At 36.9% G+C, this 22,983-nt stretch overlaps 1 protein-coding gene across 1 annotated transcript; it reads left to right on the top strand.

Moving 5' to 3' along the window:
* sfpq (splicing factor proline/glutamine-rich) lies at positions 1–22,551 on the top strand. The gene is made up of 13 exons (XM_027001751.2): positions 1–585; positions 661–853; positions 1,540–1,728; positions 1,809–2,110; positions 2,211–2,306; positions 2,639–2,835; positions 2,915–2,999; positions 3,161–3,275; positions 3,417–3,465; positions 3,730–3,839; positions 9,691–20,943; positions 21,230–21,316; positions 21,937–22,551. Exons 1-11 carry the CDS (start codon positions 200–202, stop codon positions 9,808–9,810), a joined length of 1,842 nt encoding a protein of 613 aa, XP_026857552.2. The 5' UTR covers positions 1–199; the 3' UTR covers positions 9,811–20,943; positions 21,230–21,316; positions 21,937–22,551.
* Positions 22,552–22,983: the final 432 nt, after the last annotated feature.

Genomic DNA, 22,983 nt, shown 5'->3' with positions numbered 1-22,983 from the left:
AGCTCGCCCTTTGTTGCCCGACGTGATCGTCCATTTTACCAAGTGGGAATCATACAGGGTGCAGTACTTCAGGTTAAGTGCCAATAACTGACTAGTTTTCTGTTGTCTGCGGCAGCGTTTCTAGATAATCGTGGTAGTCAACTCACGTTTCCTCGTTTTCAAAAGAATTTAGCTATAACGGTTTTCTAATCTGCCAGACATGTCTCGGGACCGATTCAGAAATCGCGGAGGATTCCAGCAACGAGGCCGAGGTGGCGGTGGAGCAGGAATGCGAGGTGGAATGGGAAATCCAAATTTTCGAAGTCAAAACAGTCAACTGCATAACTTTCAAAACCGTGGACCCCAGATGAGTACTGCTTTTAAGCCCACTCAGGTAAATCAACCAAACCAAGGCACACCGCAGAAGCTAGAAGGAGCTAACGTTACTGCAAAGCCCGAAGTTAAGTCGCCACCACAGCAAGGCCCTGGCCTTCCACAGAACAAGGGCCCTGTACAACAGCAACAGCAGCAGCAGCAACAACCGCAGCAGCAGCAGCAACAACCGCAGCAGCAGCAACAACCGCAGCAGCAGCAACAACCGCAGCAGCAACAACAACCGCAGCAGCAGCAACAACAGCAGCAACAACAACAACCGCAGCAACAACAGCAGCAAATTGTTAGCTCGGGTCCGCCGAAGATGCAGTCGCCGCCACCAAAAAATGTTAATGTAAAGCAGGAATCTACAACCCCACAGAATCAACCCAGAAAAAATCAACAAAAACCAGGAATTGGAAACGGCCAAAAACCAACCTCTTCAACAATCAGTGAAGCCAAATTACCACAGGTCGAACGCGTGGCCATGTTACAGCCCCAGGTAAGACGAACAGTTTTTAACATGTATTTTAATCTTAAACCTGGTTGAGATATCAAGAATTATGACAGCTCAGTAACGTTATCCGAATTGGCTTTGTTATGAAAATAAGCTCTGAGTCGGCCTTCTACGCAATATAATGTGCAGCCATTTTGTTGTCCACAGCAGCCTATCCACGCTTGCTAGCTAACAAGTAGGCAACGTTAGCTATCGATATAACGTTAGCTAGAAAATATGATATTCAGGCGAATTGTATAGCTAGTAGTTTTTCCACATAAGATGTCTGTTTGTTTGTTTATTCTTAGCCTGTGTTTTGAAGTAAGATCAATGCCTGGTCGTTTCCATAGAAGCATAATTTTGCCTCGCGATCTTTTTTCATCCCTCCATTTTGCGTGCATCTTCACTAGTTAACCTAACGCTAGGTTAGCTAGCTCTAACTGCCTAGCCAGTAATCTAACCTAGCAAGATGTAATTGCTAATAATAATACTGGCTCTGCTTTGTTTATATAGAACGTATAATGGGTTTTTTGTGTGTAGTGCATCATTTCAAACATTTTCAATTGTCTTTATTCGACATCACCGATTTGTTGTCTGTACTACATAAAACCTAATCAACATTGGTACTTTTGTTCGGACTACGTACTAGCTAGTTCCCGCAGGCTAAAGTTGCAGTCCATGTTTTAATTCAGGAATTGAAGGCTACGTTGTCCTTGCTGCGCAAGCCTGGTGAGAAAACGTACACTCAACGATGCAGGTTGTTTATTGGCAATCTGCCCAATGATATCACTGAAGACGAATTCAGAAAGTTGTTTGCAAAGTATGGGGAGCCTAGCGAGATATTCATCAATCAAGGCAAGGGCTTTGGTTTCATCAGACTGGTAAGGCTCCCTCTTAATCTTTACTTGTATAAGTAGGTTCCAAGGTTTCAAACTAAAATGAATGCAATTATTTTCTTCAGGAGTCACGGGCTTTAGCAGAGATAGCAAAAGCTGAACTGGATGATGTACCCATGAAAGGCAGGCCACTTCGAGTTCGCTTTGCTACCCACTCTGCTGCACTGTCTGTGCGCAACCTGTCCCCCTTTGTCTCTAATGAGCTTCTCGAGGAGGCGTTCTCTCAGTTTGGACTGGTCGAGAGGGCAGTGGTCATTGTAGATGACCGTGGCCGCTCGACTGGAAAAGGCATTGTTGAGTTTGCTACCAAACCTGCAGCACGAAAGGCGCTTGATCGCTGTAATGATGGCGTGTTCCTGCTCACATCGTAAGATTCCTTAAATCCTGCATTAGTGTTTTTAATACTAAAATTAATACATGCTACCTTTCTATACATGTTGATTTGTTTTAATTCTCACGTCCAGCAGATCACCACGTCCAATTGTTGTGGAGCTGCTGGAGCAGTATGATGATGAAGATGGTCTGCCAGAGAAACTTGCTCAGAAGAACCCAAATTATCAAAAGTGAGTGAATGTAAATGTATCTCTTTCTTTTTCTTTTTTTGTTCTGTTAGAATATTATATGCCATGGCTTCAAATACCTTTAAAAATCACACTTGGGCTGATTTACTTGTATAAGTACCATTTCACTGCGAGTTATACTGTGTATGACTATGTATGTATGTTGAACTTGATTTGGTGTGACATCTTAGTTCTTTGGTCAGTGTTGAGTGAATGAATTTTGGTAAACAGAAGGACAACAGTTTCTGCCTTTTGCACATTTGGTGGAATTATGAAGTGTTTTGCAGACTTACCTAGAGTTTGTTTTACTGTATGTTTGTGTTCTTGATTTATAGAGAGAGGGAGCAGCCTCCACGTTTTGCTCGACCTGGCACCTTTGAGTTTGAATACTCTCAGCGATGGAAGTCCCTTGATGAAATGGAAAAACAGCAGAGGCAGCAAGTGGAGAAGAACATCCGTGAGGCCCGTGAGAAGCTAGAGGCAGAGATGGAGGATGCCTATCACGAGCATCAAGCTAATATGCTTCGACAGGGCAAGTATTTAGCTGTGTTAGAGCTTGGTTTTGGACATTAATGCTAATATGCAAATCATGATTTCCTTGTTTTTCGCAGATCTTCTTAGGCGGCAAGAAGAACTGCGTCGCATGGAAGAGATGCATAATCAAGAAATGCAAAAACGCAAAGAGATGCAGCTTAGGTAAATCTGAAATCACTTACCACATTTTACATTTTTTCCTTCTGTTCTTTTTTTTTTTTTTTTTTAAGAATGTATCGCTAGATGTCTTGAGGACCGACACTATATGACTCTTGCCAATAGCCAGAATACTGAATAGTAATTTGTAATATTTTGTCCGGAAGGCAAGAAGAGGAACGCCGTAGACGGGAGGAGGAAATGATGCGGCAGAGAGAAATGGAGGAGCAGATGAGGCGCAAACGTGAGGAGTCCTATAGGATGGCTGGCTTCATGGACAATGTAGGTGCCATACTTACAAGACCTGTTACATTTATTTAGGTATTTTTTCTCGCTTCCTTCATTGTATTTGGAAATGTCAGATCCATGTTTCTTTGTTTTACACTGACTTTCCGAATTACTCAGTTCTACCTTTTTGTGTAGAGGGACAGAGAGATGAGGATGAATCCTGGTGGAGGCCTTGGATTGGCAGGTCAGTTTGTTTGTTTGTTTGTTTTGTACGCTGCTATAAGCAGTTGTAGTTGCATCAGTTGTTTTGATGCTAAATGCTTCAGTTCTTTTGTCAATTTTTTAAATAAATAAAGGTATGCTTATGTTTTTGGTTGATTGTCCATATTTATGTTCAGTTGAAAACTGTTTACAGCATACTGTTTAGTGTTTTTTAATGAACCGCTACATATTACAAAATGTGTAAGTCATATGAAGCCCAAAGACATGACGTTTTCTGTTTTATTAGATATGCCTTTTGGCTCACCAAACCAAAAGTTTCAGTTGGCTGGAATGAACTTTGATGGTCATCAGGGAATGGCTGGACCAGCACCAGGGGGCATGGTGCCCAACGAAATGGTAACGTATCCCATGGTGGCACTGAGCAAGTGGTAGAGTGTGTTGAGTGATGCTTGATGTGACTGTTGGGCAAGTTTGGCCTTGAGAATTGAGAGGATTTGATTGCTCATCTCCTGAGATCGTTTATAGATTGGATTGTAAAGTTGCACTGAGGTGTTTTGTTCAGAGTGGGTTATTCCGTAACCTGTTGTTGGATAGTATCTTTGTTCCATATCCTTGGTGCATAGGCTAGTCTTGGGCTAATGTGTGCCCCCCCCCCCCACCTCCCATCCATCATGCTCAGCCTCCACACCTTTTATTTATGTCCTGTCTGAAGTGAAGACAGACATTGTTTTATTTGCAGATATGGCAGTCTTAGAATTTTTGTAACTATTTCCCAAAAAAAAACTCAACTCTTGTTGGACCTTATAACAAAATGCATACTTGTACTTGGGAAAATGTTGGCATACTTGTAATGACTGGTTCATGATTGTTGCCTCTTGTATGAGGTTGGCAAACCATTTAATAGTTCTTTTTGTAATTGAGGCACTACGGGGATTTAGTGCACAGAAGTGAAATTTGATTCATTTTAGTTTTTTCCTCTTCCCATGTAATTTGAGAGAGTAATATTTTATAGTTTAAGTTTTTGGATGAGCTGAGCTTTTGGATGAGCTGATTTGTTTGCAGTCCTTTTGGAGATAATGTTGGTTACAGATGGTTTCAGACCCTGCATTTTAAATTCACACTGGCTTAGTACTTTGGCTTTTATTTACATTTCTAAATCTCTAAATTACTAGAGATGTCAATTATTCTGACTATTTAAAAATCTATTTCTTTATTTGCTTGTTTGTAGTCTAAGAAAATTAGTTGGAATTCTTGGGGTAGGTATTAGCTTTAGTTTATGTTGTCTATACATTTTAATACAGTTGCTATTAGACCTCAGTTATGTTTATCACCACCTTGAATACCCAGGGAACATTTTTTAAAATATTAACATGTTTGTATGACACTATCGGAGAACTAGTCTGGACACGGTCCTAGTATTCCAGTAAGCACACTTGATTCAAATTCACAACCTTTTACTATACTCAACCTGAGCTCAATTTAATGTCAAAAGGAGTGAGAATCAGAGCAACCATATATTTACAGACCTTGTGATGCAAATAATTCTGAAGTTCAGGTGGCTGATAAATCTCTCTAACGGGTGCTGAGAGAACATTGTGTTTTTGTTTTCATTCTGAATGAAAATTAAACTAGGTTTAGACACATGGACATAAATATTGATGCACAATGAAAAAATGACCGCATTTACTACAAAATAACTTGCCTTAGCACTGACTGCCTTTGAATTTCCTTTTAGTTAATGTCTGTGTAACACGTGTTTTTAATATATTTAGAATTAACATTGTGTTACATAAGATACCCAGATTTATGCAAGACTGTATGATGTATATCAGTATGTGAAGCAGTATGTGAAGCACCCCAAAGACACTAATTCTAAACATTTGCTAAAGATTTTGCTTGCTAAATAGCTTTCACTCACTAGATATATTGCTCAGATCTCAACAGGATGAGAAAGTGAGAGGTTTGTGAGAAGCGAGTTTTCTGATTGAGAGTAATCCTAAAGTTCTGACAAAATAAACATTTACTGGACATTGTGTGCTGAGAAGCGCAGGACTAACTAGAAAGAAAACAGATTTAGGTTCCCTTGGTCTTCAACAAATGACAAAAATTTAGCTGTCTAGTACTGAGCATAGTGAATTTTCAACATGTGCATAAACTCAGCCCAGCCTATATGGTAAAAGCTGTTGGCATAACCATGTTGAAGTTAATATTGCCAAAACAGAATACACAGTCCTAGCGTTTATAGTAGGGTTGGAAAAAATTCAGAAGTGATGAATGGCAATTACAACATGTACAGAGTTCTGCTTATTTTTTTTGTAAACTTTATTATCCAGTCATTTGACCTGCAATGTTTTAATGAAAATCCATGCCATTTTGGTGAATTATTGTGGTCCTGAGAACATACTGTTATTTTCTAAGTCTTAGGCTCTGGTTAGAGTATGACTAAAGCAGCTTGTTAATCACAAGCAGTTTTCATACTCTATATATCTGCACAGGGATGCAGATTCCAAAAACTAAGCTTTCAAGAGGATACCCTGAAACATTAGGTCATGCAAGTTCAGCATATAATAAACCTAGTCAGTGCTGTTTCTGCATAGTTTACTTTTTTTGATTGCCTCAGATGACAATAGCTGTAAAATCCATTTGTAGCATTTCAGTGTTTTAACCTGACATCAAGGCTTTACAATTATGCCATATTTTGTCCTATTAGAATTTTTTCATTCATATTATAGAAAAGGGTGTTCATAGTAAAATCAGTTCATTTTGCCAGTGTGCATATAATAATAGTAATAATAGTAATATTGTATTTGCATGTACTCAGAACATAAATCTTGTTTTGAAAATGTCAGGAGAATCTCCCACAATTCTCTAATAGCACATACATGTACCTTGTGGTGAGAAAAAGGCAGTACATATTTTTTTTCCAACCTGAAGGAAATTGTATTTCAAATATAGTAATGTTTGCCACTGTAACGAAGTAATTAAACAAAAAAATTGTTGAACTTTTAGTAGGCCAAAATAAAGAATATGGCTTCATTAGTTTGTTACTTACCAGCCGCTACAAGAGCAAAGTGGGTTGTTGCGGTGTCATGGTTCGGGTTTGGTACAGTGTTTGCGTGAATGGTGGCTTCACTATTGACTTTCTCAAAATGCCGAAAACACATTTGTCATCTATTTCTGTCTACTCGGTAACTGTAGTTTTTTTTTCTTGCATCATTGGTTCTCATCCTTTTTGTATCCAGTAACGTGGGTTGGAGGGGGTTCATGCACCCCTGCCTCTGGATTTCCCCAAATCACACTGCATCAATCTCCTTTACCTTCACAGGCACTCAGACAGCATGGCAACCCCTTTGGCTGAGTAATCCACTACATAAATGTTACATTGGTATTGCTCCTACAAGTTCTAGCATGTTGAGCTTCATCATTTTTGATGGCTGTTTAGCATACAGGAGAACATGGCATTGCTCTCCATAATTATCCAAAATGAACAAAAATAGCTGCACACAACTGTTCTAGACAGACTTTAGGTAGATGTGCTTTTCCTCAGTCTTTTCAGCATATTACAAAAAATATGGTAAATATTGACAAAATTGATAGTTCTTATCAAAATATGATAAATGATAGTAGACATGGGCTGATATACTTTTCCACAGTTTGCCTGTGACCCATTAAAAATTCTCACCACTCCCAGTTTTGTGAACCAGTTTGAAAAGTCTTAAGCATCATAACCTACACCTCTCAGAGAAGCACTGAATAATTTAAATCTCAGATTTGCTTGTAAATTCTTAATTGGAAATTATCTTAAGTCCATGCAACCCAAGTGCTAACTGTATAAACAGCACAAGTCAAATTACAGCCATAGGCTATTTGGTGCATTTAGCTAGACCTATTCATGTCCTAATGTTCTGGCACAATTTATAGCTGTTTGGCCAATCAGTAGCTATTTTGACATTAATTTATAAGCACACAATATAAAATGTCATTCTTCATGTTCTCAGTTGAGTGCAGGACATAGTTTAATTATGCTGTGAAGTTGGTATGGTAAGTTTCAGACCATAACATCCGTAAAAATTGCTTTTACCTACCCCCTTTACACCTAACTCCTATAGTGACTAGGTTAGTTTTAGTAATAATTATTAAAAAGAAGCACATCAACTTGAGCTTCAAATAAGCTGTCTCTTCATTAGATCAATTAAAAGCAGTGCATACTCATTTAATTATTTTAAATTTTTTAAATTAAGTAATCCTCCAAAAATGGTAAAGGAAATGTCAGTAGATAACATGGATGTCCATTAAAGGAATTCCAACTGTTAAGATTCCCCTACCAAAGTTTAGTAGTTGTCACTGTTTAGCAAAATTTCACCGAGCTCTCTTCACTGTAGTACACACTTCTTTAAAGGATTTCTTGACCAATTGTGAGACTAAATGAAATTTATACTTGGCTATGATTATCTTTGCCAAAATTAAAGAATGTTATATTGTGCATTCCCAGGTTTAAAACTGAGTTTGCATCAGAACTGTCATTTGCATGCTTACCTCTAACTTGCATTCACTGCTTTGGTTAAAATTTGAAATGTCCGTCAGAAAACACGGGCTACGTTCACATTACCAGGCTAAAGTTTTTCAAATCTGATTTTTTTGCCTTAATGTGAGGCAATTCTAATTTTTCCCACAGCTGTGTGGACATAGAATACCATTATTTTCCAATCAGATTTGAATCAGTTTGTATGTAGTCCTATATCAAATGCATATCCAATTCATGCACTTAACACTGTCACCAGCCAGCATCAGCAGTGATGACAGTCAGTGGGAAAACAGAAAAAGCCACTAGCATGTCCATTTTGTCTGATTTAATACCACGAGTTGTCTCACAAATATGATATATTGGTGTTGGTGATTGATGTGCACACACGTGCCATTTCGGAGGGCAGATGTGTTCCCATTACAGACACATACAGATCACTTGCAAAAATGAATGTTGACTGTCAAGATAGGCAAATTGGATTCAAGCAAAAATCCTTATTGAATAATGAGGCTTGTAATGTGAACGTAACCTCTAACAGTACTGATTTATAATTGTGTAGAAACATTTGACTTTAATGGGGTTATGTTCACTTCTAGTAGTTGACTTCTGAGTTTTCTTTATTAGCATATTTTCCACCCTAGCTGTGTACTGCTCAAATGCAACAGCCTTGGCAGGATGTGTGCTGGGTAAAAACTATTGTTCATGGGAGAATGTGGCCAAGGGTGAACTCACCCAATTATCTGTGCTGGTTGGATGGCTTTTATAGCTTGGTGTAAATACTTTAAATGGCAAAATATAACCTTACTTGGGTGATTTCCCTTTATGAAAGCCATGTAAGAACTTCACCAGTTCAAACAGTGAGTTTTATTTTATCAAAATAAGGAAGTCAGTTTTTCACTTCACTCATGTGTTTTCTATACTGTATGCTAGTAAGCTTATCAACAGTAACTGTTCTTACATAATTGCATTGTCAGGGTTATGTAAGGCTTTGAGTTTTACAGAATATTTTAAGTGATTTAAATGTGACTGGCCTATATGTTTGGGGCCTTGGAATTGCATCACAACTGGATGCATTTTAAAATAGTCATAAAACGGCACTTGAGGGCAAAATGCAATCATACGTTTCATATTTGAGCTGCACTATGCAAAGCTCAAATGCCAAAACCTGATTTTGACTTCAGTGTATTTTAAATAAAAGCTGCAGATAAAATAAAAGCTGCAGCCATGGCAGCCTTTTAAATTATATAAGAAGCAAAACTGTCAACTACACTTTTTTTCTGATGCAGATACCTTCCATTGGCCTTTTAAGATTAGTGCCCTAGAATGGATTAGATCAGGAAAAAAATAATATATATTTATTTAATATTGTAAAGCTGTTCTGCCATCTGATTCAAAGTGGCTGTATAATGTTGGGTTAAACAGTTTGCTGCCTTCATGTGGTTGCTTTAGTTCCGCCTTTGCTGAATATTATAGTAGTATTTTGCTAACAAATACATTACCCTCTCTTCCTTTTTCTATGTTACCTGTGGCACCTGTGGATCTGCGTATTGGAACTGTTTCATCGAATGTTTCCCTTGGATCCCCACTTTAATGCACTTGGCTCAAAATATGAACTTATGGAACTTATGGCTATGTTGTCCTCAATCCCTGCCCATGGACACAAACAAAACCCACATTTCCTCTGCCAAATGCTTTACATCGTATGAAAACTGGTCTCTCTAGCGCAATGAGCGTTTCCCTCAAGGTGGCCCTGGAGGTCCAAGGGGCATGGGTCCTGGCAGTTCAGGATTTGGCAGGGTCCGTGAGGAGTTCGAAGGACCTGCCAAAAAGCCACGCTTCTGATCTGGCACTTTTATATAGCAGAGTTTGTGTCGATTCCCAGGGGTTCTGGGGTCTCAATGTATTTAAGTTTAAAATATTTCTTTGCAGTTTAGCCTAAAGACCGATCTTTTCTGTGGCAACATTTTTTTTTCTCGTAATTTTGTGTATTGAAAGTAGATTGAAGTAGTGAGCATCTTAGCAGGAGTGAACTCTTGTTCAGCATATCCCATGTAATCTCCATTCCTACTTATCATGCAATGTTACTTGTTATGGTTAATCTTGTAAGTTGTTCTGATATTTCTATGGCTGTGTTCTGTGCCACTCAACATTTTGAAGTAATCCATGTAAATTTACAATAAAGACTACAATTGGTTCTTCGAACTCCATATAAGTATTTTTGGCACAGTGTTTGACTCAATCCTAAAAATTATCCAGGTTCATTTGAGGAAGCCTTGCTTCCAAGTCTTAAGGGTGCATGGGGTGTAGAGAGAAATTAATCCACATTTAATTTGATCTGGCATGAATGTTTTAGAGAGGACATGTTATTGAGACATTTTTTTGGAGTAACTCCTTTTGATGGAATCCATTTTCTTTGTTTTTTTTTTGTTTTTTTTTTAATGTTGCATTGGCATTTTACAAAATTGCCTTTGCTATGTTGACATTAGTTCACCAGCATGGCATTCATGTCACTTAGACACTCCTGTATATGGCTTCAAGATAATTTAAGGGAAGATATTAGGTTGATTTTTTTTTTTTTTAAATTTGTTTATTTATTTATTTATTTATAGATTTATTTATTTATTTTACATTTTTTAACTACACAATTGAAAATGGATTCCAAATTGCAGTAGGTAAGTTTGAAGGAAGTTAAAGGTATCAGTGATTCTAATTCCCTTTTTCTTATCCCTCCCTAACTTTTTATAACTAAGTATGGGAAATATGTGTCGTGTAACACACCGACTGTCTTGTTCAATTGGCTTTAACTAACATGAAGAGAAATTTTCTAGACACAAAGTTTAAAAATATGTATGGATTACATATGGGTGGTTTAATTCAGAATGTTATAATAATGATGGCACAGTATGATCCATGTGAAGTGGAATACCTGGGGGGCAGTTGTCCATCCAAAGTTAACTAACAGGAATTTGAAGTACTTTAAGATTTTTTTCATTTTTTGGCACCAGGACGGTGGAGATTGGATCAGTACCATCAACTCCATTGTAAAATTGTGCTACCTTCAGACTTTCCAGAGGTCAGAACTACTGGAATCAGGGCTAGCTTTAACATTTAATGTGGCAACCAGTATAACATTGGTCCTATGACAGAAGGCTTGCATTAGAGGTCTGTTTCACTTGAATAGCTTGAGCTAAATAATTCCTGAAGAAAATATAGCATTGCTATTGTGTGTTGTGTTGGTCTTTTGTATATCTTTTCCTTTAACAGGTCACGCTTCTCAAGTTGCTTGGACATCGGAACTTTGTGTTGGATTTTACCTAAACACCCTTGATCAACAATGTTGTGCCTTGATTAGCAGTAGTGATAAAATTCCAGAAAGGTGTTCTCCATAAGTGGCTTGCTTCCAGAACTATCATAAAGTTTGCATACACTTTTGGGAGAATCTCAGTACTGAGGAAAGCAGGTTTTTACAAAGCTTGAAAGTAAACTGTCAACAGATTACTTGCATTTCTAAAGTATGCTTCTAAATTTAGAATATTGACACATGGATATAACAAGCTGTCTGTTATTTTTCATTCTAGGCAGCAGTGCAAACTATTATGTGCCATTAGTTAAATATGTAAAGTTTGTCATAGTAGTGGAACATTAATACTAAAAATGCTCCTTAACCAAATTGAGGAGCACATCTAGCATTCTAACCACAAGCTAGTTATTATACTAACATTTTTGGTTGCGAACATTCAGCAAATACTTTTAGGGTTCCTTCAGAGATTAATTTAATTCCGTGGTTTTGGAAAATAATTGACCACTATACCTTATTTGTTCTTTGCTAGATTTATTTATTTTAAATATAGCTTGATTATTTGTTGGCAGTTTTTGCAGGGCTAGGTGTATTATGCAGGATTTGCTCCCTTTGACCTGCAGTAAAATATTAATTTGCTTTATAATTTTTCTTCACTAGTGTCATTTTGACAGTAGAGCTTATTATATGAAGAGCTTATTACTGTCATTAATTTAGAGCTGGTATTCTAAATGCAGACATTATAAAATATCTTAAATTAACACAAAATTAGATTTAAGAATAATCTTATTTTGATGGGTGATTTCCCTGAATTACCTCTGTGCAATGTCACAATATTTTAAACCTATATTCAATTCTATTGGTTATTCAGTAATTCATTTTGAAGCCAATTTCTGATGTTCAGAAGGTGATGCCAACATGCTGGCATTAATTTGCACTAGAGGAGGGGGGAAAGTGAGACAATTCCAAGACTGTATGAAAACAAAATAACATTAAAGAAATTTTGATTATACAAACTGTTTTTGAATTGGTGGTGGAGCATTGAGAATTTTGCCTGTAACAAGCTGATGATTTATAATTGGAACATGTGTCTACTACTACCGAGTAGGTGGATAACATGTCGAAGAGAAAACGTTGAAGTATCTTGGAGAAATTTTTCCACTTGTTGACCCAATTGGGGATGATGTAATATTGTGGAAGGTACAACAAAGCTAATGTTACTACTTTTGTGAAGGTTTTGTGCATGTTTTCTCTAACATGCCTAACCTCTAATGCAATGATTCACAATGAAAAAGATAATTAACCAATTCCTGCAGGGGAGACAAATCCTGTAGTGTAATGTTAGCTAGCATTGGTAATTCAACCCTTGTTGTCTGTACTCAGTTTAACAAAATTTACACACAACTTCTTTTTTGATGTCTGATTAGTTTATGAAGGAGTTAAAGGATATCATGTCTAAGATTTGGCTAAGTATATTGCCTCAAACGTTGGTTCGCAAACAATGCGATTTAGGAGCACCCACCAGCTTGGTTCTTGCAATCAACATAGATTTAATAAATGTTAAAAACTGCCTCTTTTTCAGCTGTTGGAATGGATACATTAGACAACTCATGCTTACTGTTTTGATTCAACATCTGATTCTCAGTAACTGCGTTTATGGTGCAACACAGTCGTTCATGCTGAAGCAGAAATTCGAATATGGTAGTGCCCTTCTTCAGTACAAAATGTCAGTAACATATGTCTGAAACCCATGAGCACCATCTATTTTTTTCTCCCTTTGATTCAACTTGAAACAGTTGGCGCTGACCATTGACTATTCCTGAACAATAGACTGACTGATTTTGTTTTTTGCCCGGCTGACCACAATTGCAACAATGGTTGACACATTGGAGGAAGCCTGTTTTGAAACCATGCCCGTCCTTACAACGATACTCCAATAGGTTACAATAATTTACAGTGGACCTTTTTGGACAAATTTACCATAGACTTTTTTTTGTCTTTTGGCAATGCCATGAATAACAGCTGCACTGCAGAAAACTGACCTCTGTACCTGCAGAACATTTTAGTAAACTGCTGCAAAGTGCAACTGTAAATCTTTACATGCTGCATCAACATTTATTTGTGGGGTGTATGAAAATCTTCATTATACTGTCAGTATTGTGAACATGAATGCAAAAGCTACATCAGCTGTAAAGAAAAGCGAAGCACATTGTGAAAGAAAGGAGGAAAATACTTAGCCTTTGCAGGATAGTTTGACTTTTAAATAAGCAGTTAATGATCAAGATTTACATGCCGTAGGCCTTTAAAAATGGATGCAGCTCCTTGAGCACTGTTGCAGATCTAATTTCTGCACACACAGATCTATACTCAGAAACAACAAACAGCTGACAGACCTTTTGTATATACCATTAAACTTGCCCGTAATTTTATCAGAATAGACAAAACATTCTCGTGACTTAAGACTTGCGTATTTGTAGTCACCATCAGAAAGAGCAGTCAACAGAATAATAATAATAATAATGTAATCAATCAATAATTTAAAAATTATAATTTGTATGCAACCAGTATGATGAATGTAATCCCCAGCAATGTAGGACAGAATAAAAATTATTTGACAAGTTGGCAACAGTTCCTGTAAATTCATATATCCATCGAATTACACCATCATGTACATGGTGTAATTTGATCAATATGATTTTTCTTCCCTTTTCTTTTTTTTTTTATCCCTAACAGCTCAGCTTGATGGTTCTCATTCATTATTTCACTCTGCTTTTTTTAATATTAGAAATACCGCAACCATTTGTGTTTTTGCCAGATACATAGTGCTATTAATTGAACATTATGAGCTTTCTGTTATCAAGGCTCTATGTGAAGTAAAATTTTCTTTAAATGATGCTGGGCATTATTAAATGTAAGCTCTAATTACTGACATCAATATTTAAACTGCAATTCTGACACATGTTTTGCATAATCTACTTCACAAGCAAATAAATAAAAGGTGTAATTTATGCCACTGTTTCACCTAGTAAAACCCAGATCAGGGTTGGACCCAGATCAGGTGACCCTGTGTAGTTTATAGTTTAAATACAAGGCTTAAGTGACACACATTATGTCCTGTCACTGTAAAAATTTGAGATTTATTGGTTCAGTAGTTGGTGAAATGTGTGTATTCTGGAGGGAAGCGTACAACGACAGTCGCAGCAGCGTTCAAGTCACCAATGGTACTGTTGACAATGGACAGTTGTAAACGATGATCAAATGTAAGTACTTTTGCTTTTCCAGAAGTTTATTCAAGCTAACAATTTTACATTTCAGACTATGCATGTTGGAATTATTTTTTTGTTTGTTTTTGTTTGTTTGTTTGTTTTTGCTTCAATATTGTTAGCAGCTATGGTTCTGACATGAGAAACATGAAAGAACTTCACCACTGACCACAGAGCTTGCACCATATATTTTTAAATAATAGGCTCTTTCACAGAATTCATGGTGTTCATTTAATTCATTTGAATTCACATCTATTACTTCAGGATTACCTTCACAGTCTTAATAAAGACTGCTGTGATGTTTTCATATTTGGCCATCAACTGTGGGATTTTTGTTAATTTGTTTATTTGTTTTTGTGGGGATTTTTGTTTTATTTTTCTACTTTATTAGTTTATCTACCTGGTCATATTATATAGGATTCATCAGCATTCATCAGTTAAAGGACATAGATTATCCATAAACATAATCTTTTACCTTCAAAATACAATGGGCCTCATGCAAGAACCATTGGTATGAACATTAAAACAAATTTTTGGATTGCACGTTCAAGTCATCTTAGCCAGTTTTCTCTTACTTAGAATATTTTCTTAGACACAAACAAATTAATGCTGTAAACTGCGTGGACTATATCCTGAAATTTGAGTTTGAGTAATTAAAACCTGATGTTTTCCCTTGGCAGTCTAAACCAGGAACATTCATCTGCTAAGACTTTGTGGGCTATTATGAGACACATGGTTTTGTATTAAAATGCATTTTATTTAATAGTTCTTTATATTGACATTGAGAATCTCTGTCCATCTTCCCTACCCATGCCTATGATGTATGACACTCTTGTTAGGCTTTCCTTTGGTCCCTTCTTGTTTGTCATGTACCACCTTGCTTTGTCATGGTGTTTAAATTAAAATTAATCATCTTTATATCTCTAATCGCATGGACCTTAAGTGACCGCATAAGCAATACAAGTTGTTGGTTCTCGTTCTTTGGAATCAGCAGCTCTTAATTCTGCTATTAATATTTACTGAGCAGTATGAATTACTGATCTCTAAAGGCAAGAATATTAGCTTTTTACCCTCATACAGCATTTTATGAATGACTCCTCTGAACAAATGGGGCAGAACACTTAAGATGTTTTTCAGCTGTCAAAAAAAAGGCCAAAGTGATTCATAATTTTTATCAATGTGCACCTTTCTATGAGCAGATCATATACAGAAATTACCAGTGTTTGCTGAATCGGACATGAAATGTCTGACACCATGCAAACAAAAAAAAGAATTTTAGTAGTCCGTGTACAAAAATGTTCTTGCATAAGGTCCAATGACTTTTGCTCAACCCTATATATAGGCTCATGTCACCAAGGTTGAAATGTCAGGGAAAGAACTATAACTAGTATTGCCGCATTGAACGATCCAGTTATATCCAATTGGATAAACTCAAGTTCCGCCATTTATCATGTCCCACCTGAATATCCTGTCTCTCCTTGAAAATATCGTGTCACGGTAAGAAAAATACATTTCATCATTTCTGTTTTATGTTGTCTTGAAGACAGCTCCCTATTGCTTTCAGCAAGACACAACCTGTAATGAGCAAACTGCAAAATGCTAGTTTTCTTTGAGACACACAGACTTACAGCTACAGTTGTATACCGTGGCCTGGAATACAATGTGTAAGATGGTATTGGTGTGTACAGTTTACTGAAAGCCATCTTCCATGATAGATCAGTTCTGATGATGGTAACCCTAGTCTACATTCTGGGTATGCGTGTATGTGTCCAGTACTAAATATTGTTTGCTGATAATAACTGGGCATGCCATATTTTCTGGGATCAATTCCAAACCTATTTATTGGAAGAAAAGGTGAAAATTATTATTTTTATTTACTTAATGTGTAGAGTGTACAAGTTTATAATGTAAAGAGTTTAACTGTATAAAGATTTGATTCAAATCACAATTGTCATTCCTAGTTAACTGCAAGCAGTCAGGCCAGGCTGTTAACTTCATTTCCATTGAGTTTTCCTATCATTCTGGCTAGATATTTATTATTTTTAATTTATTTAGTTCAGTTACACATACAATATCACAAAGCAGCTTTTCAGAAATTTGTGTACTGAGCACAGTGTGAGAATGGAAATATAAGTAAGCATGCCAGGAGTGACTGTGGCAACAAAAACCACCAAGATGGCCTGAGGACTAAAGCTTGAGAGGAGTCAGTCTCAAAAGGTGAACACTCACTAGGTGGCACCAGCTTAAGGAATTTTGATATGAAACGTGTATTGGTATGGAAAATATAGAACTAATCTGAGGAACTCTCAAAAAGCAATGGATACATCAATATCAATCAAAAGGGGGCTTCCACTAATCAGCATACGGTCCTACAAAAGTCCCCTTTCGCTTGTCAACCAGGGGTGTGCTGCAGCATAATAACCTGGTAGATATTAATTAACTTGAGTGGCTTTGGCACACATGCTGTTTTAGCAAAATGTTAAGGGCTAGTCTATTATAGTTGTAGCATAGGTTCTTGAAAGCTTACTGGGAAAAACAGCAGAGTAATAAAAGTATTCTCTGCTGCGTTTGGTTTTACAGAACATTATTTTGCATTATATACATATTTCTAGTTAAGGTATCTTGAATTTCTGAACATGTTAAAATGTTCACCTTGCTGCATTTTAGTTTGTTGAGCTCTCAGTTCCAGCTACAAAGCCTAACCAAACAGTAGCTGTGATTCCTAATTTGGAATTTAACACCATTTAGCAATGAGATATCTGCATTCATAGTTTGCCTCTTGATGATCTTATCAGACATGTTTGATTGTGACACTTTATACACCCTGGAATGCATAAAGTGCATCAGTTGAGGTTTGCTTAATTGGTGAGCCCCACTTTTCCATCGCTTCAAATTGCTCATTCAAGTTAAACTTGAATGTGTGTTCATGTTAATGCTACTATCTGAGAAACTTAATATATTTCAAAGCTGCAAAACACCTTATGTAATTTATTCGTTACTGTATTTATGCATGACATGCCTTTAGTGCTTACATCACAGTTCCCACTACATTCTTTCCAGAAAAATTCAATGTTATATATATTCCCTTAATGACACCCTAAGACCATAGTTTATTAAACAGATAAATTGGCTGTTTGGAATATTTGTTTGGGTTTCTTTAAGCTTTGCAATCGGTCCCCATCCATCATCTTTTGTAAACTTTTCGTGGACACAAAATTATTAAATAAATCCTTATCTATTGAAATAAGTGTGTAGGTTGTTGAAACGGCCAATCATTAACATGGAACAAAAGCCACACGCTTGGATTCCTTATTATAAATTTTCTATAAACGTGCTAAAACAAATTGGCTAATGGCTTGGTGACCCAAAGGTTCTAGAGATAAACCCAACTTAACTCACTGACATTTTTATTGAAGCTTACCTAGCCAATTAGCATCCATATAATCACAACAATTTTATCTGAAATACCTTTCATATTATTTAAAATTATGAGCATACAGAATGCATTATGCATTCTTGTATGAAAACCATGCTGTTAAAACCACCATTAGGTGGCAATGAACATGAGGGATCATTTCATACATCTGTACAGCTGATTTCCAAGACTGTTTAAACTTGACTGCAAGCTTGACGACAAACTCGTCCAAGAGAATCTCGCCCTTGCCCGTTCTGAAGACTCGATCCATCTTTGAGGAGCGCGTGTCTCTGTGTTTGTAATGTGTATGGAGTGGATGTTGGTGCTGTAGCTAAGCAGTAGCGGCCAGTATCCAGCTTGTCCCGCTCCACAGTTGTGACTCCAGCAGTTGGTTACAGTGAGGATGGGTAGTTCTGCAGATCAGTGGACAGTTGAGCCTGGACTTGTTTACATCAAGAGGTTTGCTTGCATATCGTCAGAGAAGGTAAGTGAACATGTCTTTCGTTCAATGATGACAAAACATGCAGGGCTGCTTTCGCTCCCTGATACACCATATATGTTGATGTTTACTGGGGCTCTGGCATCACACTTCTGTAAATGGATTCACAGTGCAGAATTTGTCTATTTTTGTTGCGGACTAGAGAACATTTTACATTCCTCTGTGGACCACTGGTCTGCAATTGTCCATTTTTCTTGTACTGCAACAGAAGTGCTCTGTAAACAGATGCTAAACTTTTTGTGGATGACGGGGATGGGTTGGTATTGTGTGGACTTGTTTGAAAGTAAAGTGCAAAAGCCTTAGAAAAGCTTATCACAATATCATTGAAATATTTCCTGCAAACGTTTTTTGGGGGTGGGGGGAACAGAATTGAGTGTGTTGTAAATGTAAAGTCTTGGTTTAGATTCATTTTTCAGGGTATTGTTCATGGAGGTGTTCTAAACATGTGTATGACTTCAGCTTTTATGGACCCTTTATGTGCCATAAAGCTGTCTCAACATCTATAATAAAGATTTTGTAGCCCTTTTATTTCCTACCTATCATTGCACATAAGTGCACTTAACATATCAGACTCAGTGAGCCATAATGTGTATTAATATCATTGCATTCTGAAGTACATATTAATGGCTATTGTGTTCTAAAATTCTTATTTTCTCTTGTGCAGTTGAAACGCCAAGGGTTGCTGGCCTTAGCTTTAAAAGATAGTTTGCTCTGTTGTGTAACTTTTGATATTCTTATAGAGGATACTGAAAAAACATGAGTTGTGAAGATGAAGTAGTGGTTCCTTTTCATCTTAAGTAATCTAGGAATCTAAGTTAATTTTGTATTGGCATGTCAATGAAAATGAAGAACTTTCTCAAGGTAGTGAGCTTGCACTGTACAGTTACAATAATGAACCGAACCTTTGCCTTTCTGTGGAAACAGGATAAACTTCAGGCTGGCAAAATTAGGTCAGGCTGGCTGGGGTTGGGGTCTCATTCCTGGATATTTCTGTGGTGGAAACCTATGTGTTATACTAAAGCTGAAATTGTGCATATATAATATGCAAATAGAAAATGAATCATATAAAAAATATAAAGTAAACAAAACATTTTAAATGTCAAGTTTACAATATCATTCCCCAGACAACAAATTAACATTAATTTTTCTACTTTTGTATACATGTTGAAAATGGGGACCCATTTAATCAAATACAAATTTTGTATTTTTTTTACCCATTACCTCAGGCATCACTGTGAATCTGTTTTAGATGCTTTCAACTCCTAACTGTGATGAGTCTCTTAATATTCCTCAGCTAATGCAGTAGAGTTTTTAGTAGCTTTTTTGTTTGGTAAATTATTAATTGTGCATTTATCAATCTACTGGGCAAACTTGAAATATGGTCTCTTCTGTCCTACTGTAATAGAATCTAGGTTAAATGGTAGCTTGACCCTGAAACCAACTAGTTTTGTTTCAGTCAACAAACTATTACCATCATGTCAGTAACTCTTTGACAGTTCCTTTTGCTGGTTGGCTGCATTGTATGGTTTCATTGTGACTTTCTTGTGTGAGAACCCATTCATCATAAAAACCCACAACATAGCATTCAGTAGTTGCCTTATGCATTTTACTATATACATCTTGGTGTAAAATGTGCCTGAACCTGAAAGACAAGTTTTTGGTGCTTTTGTGTCTGTGTTGAAGGTGGTGCCTGGAGCATTTGAAGTACTTGACGAGTGTCATAATTGTCCAGGGGTGGGTTGGTGTGTGTGTGTGTGTGTGTGTGTGTGTGTGTGTGTGTGTGTGTCTGTTTATCTGCACTGTGATCCATTTTTTTTCATTCTCCCAGTCTCTGACTGCGGTTAGTTGGCTTGGCTTTACTTAATCTTCTGGGAGTGTGATGCCAGAATTCCCCCCTTTACCTAATGGCTGTCTGCGGAGCGGCAGACTTTTCTGCAACTCTTCAGGATCCTACACTCCTAGATACCCAGCATTGGAAACGAGGTGATATTGTCTACATAGAGATAAGCGTCATGACGTGGCTTTTAATGGACTATCCATTGAGCATCTTAGCTTCATTCTCAATTTCTTTTTAGGACTTGATGGACTTGAGAACATTTTTTGTATTTATTTAACCAGCACACACTAGACATTCAAAATGTGACTTGTCTCCATATGTAACTATGCACACATTCAACTCACTTCTTGAATGATTGAATGTAGATGTCAGTCAGGGTGCAGCTGTGGACTTTTTTACAAGTCTTTGTTTTATTTTTAAAGGGTCCAACTGGAATAACTGCTTGTCTGTTGTTTACCATTTAATTCCACTATTTATTGACAGTGTTTCCCCCCCCAGATTGGGCCCCATCTTTATCTGCATTAGCCTAGTCAGTCATCAGTCAGTAGGAAATCAGAGGACCATGTGTGCATTTAGTTTTTGCTTTGTTGCTCACTGTCTGTCTCTCTCACTGCAGGAACCTCAAGTGATTGAGGGAGGCTGAGTGACATCTTTTGAAATATGGTAAGTAACAAACTAAAATTGATGTCCTTTCTTTTAAAGCAGTCACAGAGCTCAAGCCCATATAAAACCTGAAAAGTATATTTAAAAAAAAAAAGTCATAATCTAAACTGTTAATGTTCATATCCCTGCCATATGCATGTGGTTGACAACTTACAATGACTGAAAGATGAGCACAGTGAATTCTTGGTTTTTATCTGAAGCAAGTGTGGCGCTTTTTTTTGAGACTGTATTGGATGATCTCAAGATGTGTTTTAATAATAAAGCAACATTTTCTGCTCGAACCTAGCCCATCGAATAAATTTGCAGTCGATGCATGGATACCCCTTTTAGGCCTTAAAGACATAATATGGAACAAGACAGCAACAGACTGCAGGTCAGTAGATGAATGGTTTCCTTACTGTTGTTTCAAATTCAGGTTTATTTGTCGTGTGCACAGGGTTACAGTTGTACACTGACATTCTTGCACATATAGGCAGAGGTCAATTAGTTGGGTGCATTGTGCAAATATAAAAGTAATAACGCAGACACCAGCAAATAATAAATGAACATAATAATATTAATACAGTAAAGAATATGACACTGTGCAATGATCAAACGTTCATAGTAAACACCAAATATTTTGCAGTGACTCTTAAGTTGCTATAGTAGTAGGTTACTAGACATGGCAGATTGCTGAAATAGTACCCCTCATGGTATAATTAACTTGAAATGTCCTAGTATTTTAGCCTAAGCTGGATTTAGAGCCTTGCTCAGGGGCCAAACAGTAGCAACTTGGCAGTACTGGGGCTTCAACTGGTAACCTTCTGAGTACTAGTGGAGTGCCTTTACCACCTACCTTTGTTACTACTCAATTTTAAAAATTACTACTCAATTTTAAAAAAGTATGAAATCATCCCAAAAATAGCCAACCACTGCATCCTTAAATATGTTGCATCAAATGTTTACTTATACAGATTGTTAACCCATGGATTGTGTTTTGTTTTTCCTTTTTAGGTCCAGTGTCAAAGCTCATCAGGCAGTTGGAGTATACAGATGCATGTGTGTGACCACAAAACCTGAGCACTTGAACAGAATGGCTCTTTTGTGGATATTTTACTTTTTTACAATCATCTGGGTGTGGGGGTTTTATTGTTTGTTTGTTTTTTGTTTTTGTTTGTTTGCATACTATTGTGTGGTTTTTGCTTAATTACGTGAACATCTCAATCTCAAAGTTGAAGCTTTCATTTAGTTCCCTAAAGGCAGACAAAGAAAAACATGTACTTACGAAATTGTGTTCCCATCTCGAAACCAACATTTTAAGTCTATCAAGTTGTAATGTAACACAGACAGGCCTATCTGGCTCTTGAGAGCATCTGGAATCAGGTCTATAGCCAAGTAAATTCAGCAGTATGTTTTCTGCATCACTGTTGTTGCTCACTGACTTGTTCATCAGTTTTGTCACTGATACAGCATAGAGGCCAGGAACCTGTACACTGATAGCACTGATGATTTTGAATCTGATAGGTGTTTGACCTGCATTGTTCAATGGCTAGCTGTAGAGCTTCTATAATACTCACTTTTTTCTTTATTCACTGGTATATGAAATAAATAAAACTGAAATGTTTCATACATTTGTATTAATTTCTTTAACATTTTGCTTGCTTACAATTCTAGAGGTAAATGTCTTAGTACCTATGAAAAATGTCTTGGCGACATCTAAATATACATCTTGTATGAGTATGAGAGCACTGACTCAATTGCGCAGCTTAACATAAATGTGAACTTGCCATGGTCATACAAGTCATCTTACATATAAATCTAAAAGCAGATTAGCTTGCTGGCAGTCTTAATAGACCACTCCATCAAATTGAGCTTCGTCCAGAGGTTTGCTTCAAAAAATAAACCAAGACGGTTCATGTGTGTGTTTAGAAAACCTTATTTACCTTCCTCACCTAAAAGATTCAAAGATTCATTCATTTTGTGATATGGATGTAGCTTATGCACACTGAAAATTTAGGATTTCATGAATTAAAAGGTAATATTTTTCAAGAAAAGGTACAT

The sequence above is a fragment of the Electrophorus electricus genome, chromosome 8, assembly GCF_013358815.1.
Source record: "Electrophorus electricus isolate fEleEle1 chromosome 8, fEleEle1.pri, whole genome shotgun sequence".
NCBI classification, from domain to species: Eukaryota; Metazoa; Chordata; class Actinopteri; order Gymnotiformes; family Gymnotidae; genus Electrophorus; species Electrophorus electricus.
The sequence above is the reverse complement of the archived record's forward strand: the minus strand, read 5'-3'. Positions and strand labels throughout refer to the sequence as shown.

Coding starts and splice junctions, on each gene's coding strand:
- sfpq (XM_027001751.2), top strand. CDS start 200: ATGTCTCGGGACCGATTCAGAAATCGCGGAGGATTCCAGCAACGAGGC. Junction 1,729..1,808: donor GCTTTGGTTTCATCAGACTG/GTAAGGCTCCCT, acceptor TATTTTCTTCAG/GAGTCACGGGCTTTAGCAGA. Junction 3,466..3,729: donor TGGAGGCCTTGGATTGGCAG/GTCAGTTTGTTT, acceptor CTGTTTTATTAG/ATATGCCTTTTGGCTCACCA.